Source organism: Nycticebus coucang, chromosome 6, assembly GCF_027406575.1.
Source record: "Nycticebus coucang isolate mNycCou1 chromosome 6, mNycCou1.pri, whole genome shotgun sequence".
NCBI classification, from domain to species: Eukaryota; Metazoa; Chordata; class Mammalia; order Primates; family Lorisidae; genus Nycticebus; species Nycticebus coucang.
In genome coordinates, this window is record NC_069785.1 from 54303661 (window position 1) to 54317080 (window position 13420).

At 40.0% G+C, this 13420-nt stretch overlaps 1 protein-coding gene across 4 annotated transcripts in view; it reads right to left on the reverse strand.

The window, feature by feature from the left end:
- Positions 1 to 13420, reverse strand: part of MYO5A (myosin VA) — a 210103-nt gene that overhangs the window by 21878 nt on the left and 174805 nt on the right. For 2 of the 4 annotated variants that reach the window (XM_053595125.1, XM_053595127.1), the window contains 4 exons: positions 13216 to 13414; positions 10083 to 10157; positions 8612 to 8705; positions 1575 to 1721 (listed from right to left, as the gene is read on the reverse strand). In XM_053595125.1, coding sequence (XP_053451100.1) covers positions 1575 to 1721; positions 8612 to 8705; positions 10083 to 10157; positions 13216 to 13414 — 515 coding nt within the window. The remainder of the gene's footprint in view (positions 1 to 1574; positions 1722 to 8611; positions 8706 to 10082; positions 10158 to 13215; positions 13415 to 13420) is intronic. The other 2 variants (XM_053595126.1, XM_053595128.1) reach the window with 1 other exon arrangement.

The following is a 13420-nucleotide window of genomic DNA, read 5'->3' on the forward strand; positions in this document are numbered from 1 at the left end:
TTCTTTGACTCCTTTCTTTTTCTCACAACAAAGGTCCAATCCATCAACAAATCCCCTTGGCTACCTATAAAATCCAGCATCATCTCCGGGATTGCTACAACAGCACCCTAACTGGCCTCCCCGAGTTATCCTTTGCTCCCTAGGAGTGCATTTTCCACATAAGCACCGGGGATTCTTTAAGAAAAAGTATGTCACATCACGTCACTCTTGGTCTGAGAATGCTCCAAGTAGGATTCTTTCATTTATTTATGAAATCTGAAATCCTTACCACAGTCCATGGGATCTGGCCCTGTTCCCCTTCCTCAGCCCCAGCTCACTCTGCTCCAAAGGGGCCTCCGTGCTGTCGGTTCCAAGTGCCAGGCATGCTCTCACCTAAGGGCCTATGTACCTACTAGTTTTCTTCCTCACGTGTTCTTTCCTCAGACATCAGCATGAGGTCCAAAGACCACCTCATCAAATCTTGGCAATTTTATTTAAACCAGTACACCTGCCCTCACTCTTTATTCTTTTTACTCCATTATGTATTATTTTATTTTCTCTATTTCTCCCCTCGAATATAAGCTCTATGATAATGGGTACTTTGCTTTGTTCATTATCAGTACTTACAAAATGCTTGGCATATAGTAGGATTCAGTAAATACTTGAATCAATGAATTTTTATGCCTAAAAACCAGTGGCTCCTTAACATTTTTGCAAAATGCAGATCGTGTGGAAACTGGAGCACCTCTGCATCTATATATAGTACTAAGTTTAATGCTAGGAACGTTAAATCAGGTGTAACTGCCAATCATAGTGCTGTCACTCTGGTTCCTAGGGGAAAGGAATGCTATGCTAAGGCTGAAAGAAGATTTTAGGTTTCTCATTCACAACTTACAGTATGTGCACTCTCCAGTCGTTTACCACCACCCCCAAAAGTCTTCTTGCAGAGCGAGGGGGGTCACATCCAATCTTAAAAGGCTCATCCTGCTCTGAAATGTTTCTTCCACTCCCATTTCATTTGTTCTGTCCTTTCTTTCCTTTGCTAGGATCCTTTCCTTAATTATTTTGTTTCTTCCCTATTATTGAACTGTTGTCCTCAACATACTTAGTTGGAAACCTTTCCAGGGAAGTAAAGAAAAACAGAAACTCAGGAACCTAAATGGCCTAGAGCAGTAGTGTTTAATTGTGGATATACTTGAGAATCCCTAGAGGTTTTGTAATAAGTACTAGACACCGCCAAGCTCTTCTCCCCAGAGATTTTTATTTAGTTGGTCTAGTGTGCGTATGCGTGCGTATGGGAGAGGGTGTGGATATCAGTACTTTTCAAAAGCTTCCCAGGTGGTTCCAATGTGCAGCCAGGGCCGAGAAGGCCTGGCCTCAAGGGCTCCTTACAGGTGGGTCCTAGGTGAGTGCCCCTGCAGTCTGACAGAGGATGTGCGGTGTGGCCAAGACATGTGAGTACTACCATGATGTACAGTATGTTAGGATGACCAAAGAAACTTTGATGTTGAATGTTTCAAAAATTAGTGACTTGTTTTTCCAACCACTGACACGTGTACAAGAAAGACCTTTTAACCTATGCAAAAAATACTTGCCCAGAATCAGGTTCTTAACAAGTTTTTGCTCGTCTTCCTTTTTATATTCCAGCATTCCTTGGAAGTCCTTTTCTTTCCTAGGAATGTTGACTGGACGGATAGGTTCATCAATGATCTGTCCTGGGGATATGTTCTCCATCTGGCCAACTTCGTGAGAGGCAAAAAAGAGAAGAAAATGTTTTCCAGATAGAAAAGATGAGAGGGTTACATGTTCATATAATTTTGAATGAACTCTGTAATAACAGAAACTTGCCATATTAACCACTTAACTGTCCCCTCTTAAAATATTTTTTCTGCTAAAATTGAGTGGCTAGATGCCAAAATTATATGGTAATGTTATTCTGGGTTTCTTTTTTTTTGAGACAGAGTCTCACTATGTCGCCCTCGGTAGAGTGCTGTGGTGTCACAGCTCACAGCGACATCAAACTACTGAGCTTAAGTGATTCTCTTTCCTCAGCCTCCCAAGTAGCTGGAACTACAGGTGCCCACCATAACGCCCGGCTGTTTTTTTTATTGTTGTTGTTGTAGTTGTCACTGTTGTTTGACAAGCCCAGGCTGGGTTCGAACCCATCAGCCCTGGTGCGTGTGGCCAGCGCCCTACCCACTGAAGTACAGGCACCAAGTCGGTAATGTTATTCTGAAAGTCACTAAAGCCTCACTACTACCCTGTTTCCTCGAAAATAAGACATCCTCCGAAAATAAGACCTACTTACAGGAAAGATAAGATGTCCCCTGAAAATAAGACTTAGTGCATCTTTGGGAGCACATCTTAAAATAAGACACTGTCTTATTTTCGGGGAAACAGGGTATTAACATCAAATAATTTACCTGATTCAGAAACTATAGGTTTTCTTTAGTAATAAGGTTTATTTTGTAATAAGATTAAATGTCCCCAAAGTAAGTGGTTAAACATATTCACCAATCACCATTTGCTAACTAATGACACCAATCAAAAAAGGTTCAATTTATTTAGACTTTTCCTCTTCATAGGAGGAAAAACCATTATTCTACAAAGGGGCAGCAAGACTATAAAAGATTCCTTCCCCTTTAGCTCTACAAATCTAGTCATTCAAAGCAAAAGAACATTTACTTTAAATGTATTGTTACAATCAGTTCAAACCACATCAAGATATCTGGTAGAATAGTGTTTCTTCACACCAACTGATATGATTTCTCACAAAGGCTTCATACGGCAAAAATCTAACCTTCTCTGCCACTCCTTATTCTCAGAGAAATTATGAGCAGATATTAACACCTCTAATATGATTCCGTATATGTTAATTGCTTTTTGTTTCTTTTTAATAAAATGCTAAAATTCTACCATTAAGTTGTGACCATTAAAGTTCAACCACCACTGGTTAACATCACTTTCAGATGTAAAAAATGGTCATTACCGGCAGCAGTTAGAGAATTATGCTAAAGGTTAAAAAAAAAAAAAAAAGCACTTCTAATATCATTTTAAAATTGAGAACCGAATGGGAAACATAAGGGAAGGAAAGAGAACATATGAATTATTACAGGTGACTGTGGAGACAGACACTAGTAAGCGGGTTCTCATCTTTTTATCCATAGAAAGGGGGAGCAGTTAAGAACTCTATTTAAGTGCAGATTAAGTTTGATCAGAGCCTATCGTCAAACCAAACGCAGATTAGAAGGGAAAACATTAGGAAGTTTAATGTTGCTGACTCCAAGAAGTATCAGTAGTGCTTCTAGAGTCACTCTGGGCAATTTCCTGGGTTAGTTCTGAGAAGCCAGTCCACAGGAAGAGGTTATCACAGAAAACGTCAATACCTGCAGAGGCTCTTGTTTATGTGGCATGGAGCCTGGTGACACATCCATCCCCCTCATGCGGCAGCGTCACACGCTGGGACTATCAGAGCTGAAAATTTGGTTTAGGCAAAGTCACCACCATCCAGCAACAGTATGATGTCTAAAGGGTGGTCAGATTGAAAATGGACAGATCCCATAAGGAAGTGTTTCATACGCGTGACTGTGGTCTGACCACTGCAGGACTGATTATAAAATGAGTTCCTCTATCCAGAGAAGAGGACACTCAAATTCCATAGTCTTATATAAGTTATTTCTGGAGTCTGTTTAAACACAATACTACAAGCACCTCTGAAGCAGCGCACAGTAGTCTCCACAGCTTGTGAACCTAGTGCTGTGCGTAAAAAACAAAATAATAAATTCCTGCAACCTATGTTACTAGCAACTTTAAGCCACAGAGATAATTCAAAAAAGGTAGACTGGGAGGAAACAAGTTCAGGATAATGGGTTTATTGATAAATGCACATATTTGGACTCCATGTAACCCAAAGATGTTTTAAACTTATTGATTTGATCAAATCTAAGATGCCACTGATTATGAGATATACCATTTTATATAACACTAAAATAGAAAAAACAGTGCCAATTAAACTATATCCCATCAATGATTGTAAGATATACCCCAATTTGACAGATGTTAGAATGTGAAACATTAAGCACCTCAGAATTTATAAAATATGGAGAATATTTTTACTAAGAGTTTATGTTTTTAAAAAAAGCTTCTAGAGCATGAATCCCATATACTCAATTTTGATATGAGGACAATTAAGGATGCGGTAGGGGTGGGGGAAGGGGAGAGCAGAGAGAGAAAGAAGGAGGGAGGGGTGGGGAAAGGAAGAGCAGAGAGAGGGAAGGAGGGAGAGGAGTGGGGCCTTGGTGTGTGACACACCTTTTGGGGGCCAGACACAATTGTAAGAGGGACTTTACCTAACAAATGCAATCAGTGTAACCTGGTTTCTTGTACCCTCAATGAATCCCCAACAATAAAAAAAAAACGCTTCTAGGTTGGGCACCTGGCTCACGCTTGTAATCCTAGAACTCTGGGAGGCCAAGGCGGGTGGATTGTCTGAGCTTACATGTTCAAGACCTGCCAGAGCAAGACCTCCTCTCTAAAGCGAGGCGGGTGTTGTGGTGGGCACCTGTAGTCCCAGCTACCAGGGAGACTGAGGGAAGAGAATCACTTGAGCCCAAGAGTTTGATGTTGCCGTGAGCTATGACGCCAAGTACTTTACCAAGGGCGACAAAGTGAGGCTCTGTCTCCAAATAAATAAATAAATAAATAAAATAAAAAATAAAAGAAAGCTTCTCTTTACTTTCGCAAAATCTCTAATCAGGATATTTTTGGTTCTTTATAAAAACATCCAGACAAAATCTGCCACACTCTCATTAAAACTTTTCTTTTGGCTCAGCACCTGTGGCTCAAGCGGCTAAGGAGCCAGTCACGTACACCTGAGCTGGTGGGTTCGAATCCAGCCCAGGCCTGCCAAACAACAATGGTTGCAACCGAAAAATAGCCAGGCATTGTGGCAGAAGCCTGTAGTCCCAGCTACTTGGGAGGTGGAGGCAAGAGAATGGCTTGAGCCCAGGAGTTGGAGGTTGCTGTGAGCTGTGATGCCACAGCACTCTACCCAGGGCAACAGCTTGAGCTCTGTCTCAAAAAAAAAAAAAAACCCAAAAAAATTTTCTTTCTGCATTTGAATTCTTCATAGGGACTTAGTCGTTACAAAGGCTCACAAATGAAATAATGTCAGCTCAAAACAACCTTAATTTATTTAGCAATATTATCTACTAATTAAAACAAAATGTCAACCTTTATGTAGCATCAGGAAACTACAGTGTTTGCAAGGATAAGCCAGGACAGTACTCCAGTTTTCAAAAACTCAAAGAGATAGCTGCTAAATTACAATGTTTGTGTCCCTTCCAAAATTCATGTCGAAACTTAAACCCAATGCAACAGTATTAAGAGGTGGGTCTTTTAGGCAGTGATTAGGTCCTGAGGGCTTTGTTCTCAGGAGGGATTAGAAAGGTCTAATCCCTTTAGATTAGACTGGAGGGAAAGGGCTGGAGGTAACCAAGTAGGCCCTTTGCCCTTCTGCCTTTTGCCTTGTGAGGACACAAGCTTTGTCCCTTCCAGAGGATGCGACAACAAGATATACCATTGTGTAAACAGAGACCAGACCCTCCAAATGTGCTGGCATTTGATCTTTGCCTCCCTCCCTCTAGAACTGTGAGAAATAAAATTCTGTTCTCTATAATTACCCAGGCTCAGGTATTTTGTTTAGCAGTACAGACAGACTGAGACAGTGGCCCGTTAGCCCAGTGCTCCATCTAATATAGACAGCCTTCTAAAAAGACCTGAAACAAGACTTTAGTTTCATTTTCTAGACTTTTTATAAACTTGAGGGAAAAATATTTTTGAACATCTTTGTCCTGGAAAAGTAAAAGAAATTGAAAGGTTTTTTTTTTTGTTGTTTGTTTTTTGTGACAGTGTCTCACTATGTCACCCTTGGTAGAGTGCTGTGGTGAAGCATTCCTCTGGCTTCAGCCTCCCAAGTCACTGGGACTACAGGCGCCCATCACAATGCCTGGCTATTTTTTGTTGTAGTTGTCATTGTAGTTTAGCTGACCCAGGCTGGGCTCAAACCCGCCAGCCTCAGTGTATGTGGCCAGCGTCGCTGGGCTCAAACCCGCCAGCCTCAGTGTATGTGGCCAGCGTCGTAACCACTGTGCTATGGGAGCCTCGCCGAAATTGGAAGGTTTTAAAAATTTTACTTTTCCTCAGTTTGGCACAGAAGATCTTGATCTCGGGTTTAATTAAGACAGACAGATAAATTCATATGAAGTACATAAATGCTATGAGAAAATATGACTCAAAGGAGAAAAAACAGTAGAAGAAGGCTTGTGTTCTAATCCTGCCACCTAACTTGCTGAGACCTTGGGTAGGTGACTTACAATTTGGGGGTGTTAGTTTTTCCTCTTATGAAATAATTAACTGATTTCTAGAATCCTTTCAGGTCTAAATTTCTTGATTCTATGAAAATTAAGATGGAACACCCACTCTGGGAATAAAATATAACACAAAGTAGATCAAATTTTGAAGCATTCTCCATTTACCTATATAATTTCTGCTAAAAATTATATAAATATATAGTTATTTATATGTATATATACGCATATATAAAATGTCAACATATATATATATATATGTAGGCATTTTTTAAAAGTCTTTGCTTCTAAAACAGTCTTCTTCATTAAACACAGCTAATGAGAGGAGGTAAGAGTTGTACTATTTGAAACTAAAAGGATTTAAGTGTGTCGCAATGTATCTAAAGAAAAATATAAGAAAACTTTTAGTCATTAGAAGCTGCTCTGTTGTACAGAGTTGCCAGTTTTTTCTGTACAACAGGAAGACACGGGGATGAAGAGAAGTGTTAAAGAGCTTGTCTCCTTTATTCCCTGGTTTAGGGGAGAAGCAAGGACACTGTACTCAGCAAGTGCCCAAGTCACAGAAACCTTTACTTTATCCTCTACATATGTATCACTTAACTCAAAATACAGCTTTTCTTAAGAACTAGTACATCTTTGCTTTTTAATCATAAATTGTTAAGTGTTACTTCAACTTTATAGCTGTCAGGATAGTTTAACTGATGAGGTTGACTTCTGATTGCTAATGGTTTAGAATTAACAAAATCTTAAAATATTCTAACCTGTTTCTTCAATTTAAAAAAAAATCAAAGAAGGCTGATTTAAAAACATAAAATAAGAAGGCCTTTCTGTTTATCAAAATTTACTAAAGTACAGCAAAGGAAGCATAGGAATTTAACAAATAAACAATTCCACAAGTTAATACCCTTAAAATCAGCTTCTTTCAAGCAAATACTCTATCACCTCATGATACTATTAGTACAAAGTGCAGAAAGTTCTTTGAATAAAGATTTTTAAGTACAACTAGTAGATATTATCGTCCACGTGTGATTTGGAGTTTCAAAAATTTTAATGTTATTCATAAATTATGATGCTAAAGGATCGTACAAGGTGGCCGTAAAGTCTGTGTGCAATTTAAAATTGCATGCTATTTTAAATTGTACACAAATTTTATGGCCACCCTGTATATAAAATATGACTACAAAGTAATCTTTCTGATTTCTAAACAAATATTTCAGTATTATTTTTTTTTTTTTGTAGAGACAGAGTCTCACTTTATGGCCCTCGGTAGAGTGCCGTGGCCTCACACAGCTCACAGCAACCTCCAACTCCTGGGCTTAAGCGATTCTCTTGCCTCAGCCTCCCGAGTAGCTGGGACTACAGGCGCCCGCCACAACGCCCGGCTATTTTTTTGGTTGCAGTTCAGCCAGGGCCGGGTTTGAACCCGCCACCCTCGGTATATGGGGCCAGCGCCTTACCAACTGAGCCACAGGCGCCGCCCATATTTCAGTATTTTTATATCTAAGAGAGTAATATACTATTGACAGTAAATATCCATGTTGCCATTAATTCAAGGAGAACAACTGCTAAAAATACGACATGGTGAAAACCATAGAAGATGTGAGCCAAACCAGGGTGCCGGAGGGCAGGGCCATATGCTCCATCTGGGTGGTCAGGCAAAGCTGCTCTTGAGTATGTGACATATGACTCTGGTCTCAAAGGATGAGCAGGACTTGACCAGGAGAAGCAGAAAGACCACATGAAAAACACAGTTATGATAGGGCATGGCAGGCTGAAGGAATGAGTGTATCAGGAACTGTTCTAGGTGTATTATGCACATTTAACCCTTACAAACCATGTCAGCTCGATACCATTATCAATCTTATTTAACAGGCAAAAAACTGAGGCATAGAGAGGTTCAGTAACTTACCCGATATCATAGGATTAATAAGTAATAGAGCCAGGATTTGAACCCAAGAAGCACGACTCCAGAATCCATGCTCTTAACCCCTAGGCTACACTGCCTTGCACAGTGCCTGGCATCTAGAAAATATTCATCGGATACTTGCTGAACGAATTTTCTCCTTTTGTAAATTATTATTATCATGAAAAGAACATTTTTCCTCATCTAGAGAGATGGAAATTTCTATTCTATAGAAATCAGGTTTGCTGAAAGTCATTTTTCTTATTATCCCTAATATTTTGCATGTAAATCTCTATTAGGCCACTTGTATAGCAATACAAAACCAAGATTCAGTAACTGCCATAAAAACATGTATAAATACCTTCTAGTTCACCAATTTTTTTGGCAAATACTTTCAGTTGTTTTTTCAATTTCCGGACAGTCTTATCTTGTTTTTCAAGTTGTTCCATCAAATCCTAAAAATCAAAATAAGAAATATAACGGAAAGATCAAAATAGGCCTTCTAAAATGGACTGAGAGAAACCAGACACAAAATCACAGAAACAACACTGTTAGTTTTACATAAAAGCTCCAGAAAAGCTCATTGGTGGAGCCATCACTTGGGTAAAACTGGCAGGCATGGGGAATGCAGTTACAATCAAAGCGAAATGTTAAAATACTCAATGCAGTAAAATCTTTTACAGGGCGATGGATAGCAGGCTTACTGTGGAGTCTTTTCCAGTAGACTCCATGTGGGAAAAACAATTGAATGCTTTCTTTTAAAGGAGTCTAGAAAAAGTTAATTTTGATAAATGCACAAAAAGTTTTGTGGAAAGATTTAAGAATAGTTGAATGTTGGTAAAGACTGACACCCTGTGTGTGAAGCACTCTCTCTATGAGATCCACATTTCTGGAGACAGTAAGATTAGCCATGAAAGTTAAGACAAGTTTAGAAGTTTTGAGAATTAAAAGCTAAGTTGAAAAAATAATCTTCAAGAACAGGATCAAGAACGGGCTGCTGACCTAAGACCAAACTATAGATGTCACAAGACACTTACGAAATCGTGCAGGTGATATAATTTTGCTTATATAGAAGAAAGAAAGCCGGGCAAGGTGGCTCACACCTATAAATCCAGCTACTGGGAAGGACTGCTTGAGCCCAGCAGTTCAGGGCTGCAGTGAACTATGATTGTGCCACTGCACTTTGGCAGCCTGGGCAGTACGGAGAGAGGGAGGCGAGGAAACTGTGAATGTTTCATGCAAAAAAAAAAAAAAAACACAGAAAAAAAGCAGTACAATGAAGGGGAAGAATATAAAAAAGTCTAAGATTGCTAGCTTTCTATTTAAAAAAAAGAATTCTCTCAAATGACAGAAATAGTTAAAAACTAAATAATCAAGAAGAAAATGGACAATAGCAGGCTCAGAAAGAACGTGGAAGGGAAATGAGTCAGAAATAGGTCAGGTTATGGGGTAGAAAAGCATTACAAATACAAATATATTCGTTCATTCCCCAGTTTAGACGGGAGTGGATTTAGATGCGAAGCCAATGATTCAAATGGAATAGTTGCAAACGTTTCAAAGTGTTAAGTTGTGCTTCTTGGATGTTACTTGATCTTTCAAGTCACATTTTGCTTCCATCACACTGTAAGCCTAGTGTTAATAAGAAATCAAACACGACAATGGACGCAGTAGGACACTGACACAGATGACACTACTGGCTAAAAGACAGCTGTGTGGAGAAACAAGTTCTGTGAAAGTTTTTGAAGAGACTCCTGTGGAGGAGGAGGCAGCAGTGTGTTCTTCAGTTACAGAAGGGCTGAAAGCGCAAGAAGACAAAGCTTGGTTTTACATACAATCATCCGTTTGTAAAGTGAAATCCGATATGATTGATACTTCTTAGGGTCATCTGCATATAATTCCTCAAAATACTGAAAAAACAGGCACAATGGATATTTGTTTTTCTCTGTCTTTTTGAAGGGGATGCTTCCTCTCAGCAAAATCATTTTTCAAACATTTTACATCACAAATAGTGAAACTTTATACTTAAAAGGCTCTGATTTGTGACTTGCCATTACCTTTTTCTATTTCTAGTACAGATGATTCTAATTACAGATATTTCTGTATCTGATTAAAAGAAACATGATTAAAGCAAACAGGCTGTGACCAACATGCCATCATTTAGCAGGTAAACAAACTGCCCAGATAAGGTTGTCATTTCACTCCTAAAGGCTCTTGCCTTTCCTCCTATTCTCCCCCATACATGATGCTCACGTATTGCTGCACCTTTTTTTTTTTTTGCTGCCATCAGCAGTGGCAACAGTAGGGAAGGCAAATAAAATGAAAGTGAGAGTACTGGCAATGCTAGCACTCCTATGTGAAGTTGGAGAGGCTGGGGAGAAGCTGTGTGCCTTTCTCCCCTGAAAGCAGCATGGGAGAGGCCTGTGAAGCTTATTCATCAGAGGTTGGAAAAATCATCTTTGTGTTCATGTTGAGGGGGTAGATGGGCAGGTGGATGTTATTTGAAGAGGAATTTCTAAGAATTTCTAAGCTTAGGTCCTCTGCTGTTTTAATATTCTTTTTTTTTTTTTTTGTAGAGACAGAGTCTCACTTTATGGCCCTCTGTAGAGTGCCGTGGCCTCACACAGCTCACAGCAACCTCCAACTCCTGGGCTTAATTGATTCTCCTGCTTCAGCCTCCCGAGTAGCTGGGACTACAGGCGCCCGCCACAACACCCAGCTTATGTTTTAATATTCTACTCAAGTGTTTCCTAAAGAAATGAACAATTAAGATTGAGAAACAATAATAATCTTGAAAAAGTATATTGTTTCCTGTATTTAAGTTTGCATCCATTCTCCTAGAACTAAATTAGCAGGTGGCATAAGACACTTACAAAATCATGCAGGTGATATAATTTTAGTAGTCAATGTAATGGCAAGAGAAGCACCTAAAAATTCAACTCATTAACTAGACTCTACTGGCTTAGAATGTGGGGGTTTAGACTATTTTTGTACTAGCTATTAAGAATTGCCAAGAAAATTAATACTGCAAACAAGGTTGCAAGGAAAGCGCTTTACCAATTTAGTGAAAAAACTCTGGAAATCTGCCACCCAGAAGCATCTTTATGTCATGGTTTCACCTTGGATTTTAAGATAATCATTTGTAAGCACAGAATTTGTATGCTGATCAATCAATTGCTATTATTCAGTACATTTATCGATAATTAGTCATCAAAGCACTGTTAGTTTAATTGAAGCAATAATATACTTGAGACTAATAAAATGGCACTTTAAAATTATTTTATGATTCAGGAGATTTTCTGGGCAAATTAGAGAGATTTCAGTCATTTTGGAAAGAGTCAGGACACTGCCCTCACCCTCTCCACCATTCCCATGATGAAGTCTCAGGGAGAGAGGAAGACTATTCACCGAATACCTTCAGGTTTTGCTTCTAATTCATATGAAAGATGGTTGAATAAATAACACTAGGAAACTACTTGCAATGTAAATTATCACTAACATGATAATGTTAAGGAAGGATGATTTAGATTGCTAAATCTTCAGGCAAAATTCAAACTATTTTATTATAGATCTTTAAAAACTGTAAGTAAAAAAAAACACATACGCACAAATCACCATCAGTCCAAAACAACTTTTCTCAAAATCAGGCTGACATTATAATATAAAAATTTCATTTAAAAACCTGAATTATAACTTTTCAATGATTTTTAACATAATAAATATATCTGTCAAACTTAAATCTATTAAAAACCTATAAATCTATAATTTATAGATTAAAGAACAAAAGAAAGAACTTGAACTCCATGCTCGTGTTCAGAATCTGGCAAAGGACAAGAAAACTGTCTTAGGCTCGGTGCTCATAGCTCTGTGGTTAGGGTGCTGGCCACCCGTCCCAGGGCTGGTAGCTTCGAACCTGGCCTGGGCCTGATAAATAACATTGACAACAACAAAATAGCTGGATGTTGTGGTGGGCACCTGTAGTCCCAACTTCTTGGGAGGCCGAGGCAAGAGAATTGCTTAAGCCCAAGAGTTTGAGGTTGCTGTCAGCTGTGATGCCACAGCTCTATCAAGGGCGACATAATGAGACTGTCTCAAAAAAAAAAAAAAAAAAAAAAATTTCTTAGGTTGGGCATGGTGGCTCATGCCTGTAATCCCAGCACTTTGGAAGACCAAGGTGGGCGGATCACCTGAGCTCACAAATTTGAGACCAGCCTGTGCTAGAGCAACACCCCATCTCTAAAAATAGCCGGGTATTGTGGAACATGCCTATAGTTCCAGCTACTCAGGAGGCTGAGGCAGGACAATCACCTGAGCCTGAGTTAGAGGTTGCTGTGAGCTGTGACGCCATAGCACTCCACCAAGGGTGATAAAGTGAGACACTGCCAAAAAAAAAAATAAAAGAAAAAAATTTTTTTTCCTTACTTCTTGTACAAGTTGTTTCAAAAAATAGAAAATGTAAAAACCTGACTCCTAACACTCCTTTCCTCTGACCTGGGAGCTCCATCCAACATCATCCCAAAGCCCCTGCTCAGTTCTGCCAACCACCTTCCCCAACCTAAACTCTCTGATCTCCCACTTGTCTGCTAAGATGGAGGCTGAGAGGACTCAGTGCTTCTTGGTACACAGAGCCCGACCCCAGTCTGTCGTGCTAATCACTAAGAACCCTCCTAGGATGGCAGAGAATCTGCAGAGGAAGCAGACTGCCTGAGCCTCCAGGCTATAAAAGCCCAGTCTGTGGTCGGCTGGCTATCTCCCAGACCCTCTGCACAGGCCTGACAACGCGCAGATGCTCAAGAGCCTCCTGCGCCTGCCCTTTTCATGTCTACTGACATAGTCATCATATGTGTCTGCTGGAGTAAGAGGGTAACACGTGTAGGTTTTCCCAGCAAAGAAAAGCTGTGTTTGATTAAAAAGCAACTAGGACATCAGGCAGGGCCAGGCACTGCTTGCTAAAGCACCTCTCCTTACCAAGTTCTCGTTGGTCAGCCGGGTGATCTCATGCTGCAGGCTGGCCTCGATGCGAGCCTCAGGGGGCAGCTGCAGGTTCTGGGCCAGCAGCTGCTGCTGCCGGTTGTTCTCTTCCTTCAGGCTCTGGATTTCCCCACGTAGGGCCTCGGCCTCATTCTCATGGCTCCTCTTCTGCGACTGGAGCTGGGATTCCAGGAGTCTGTGG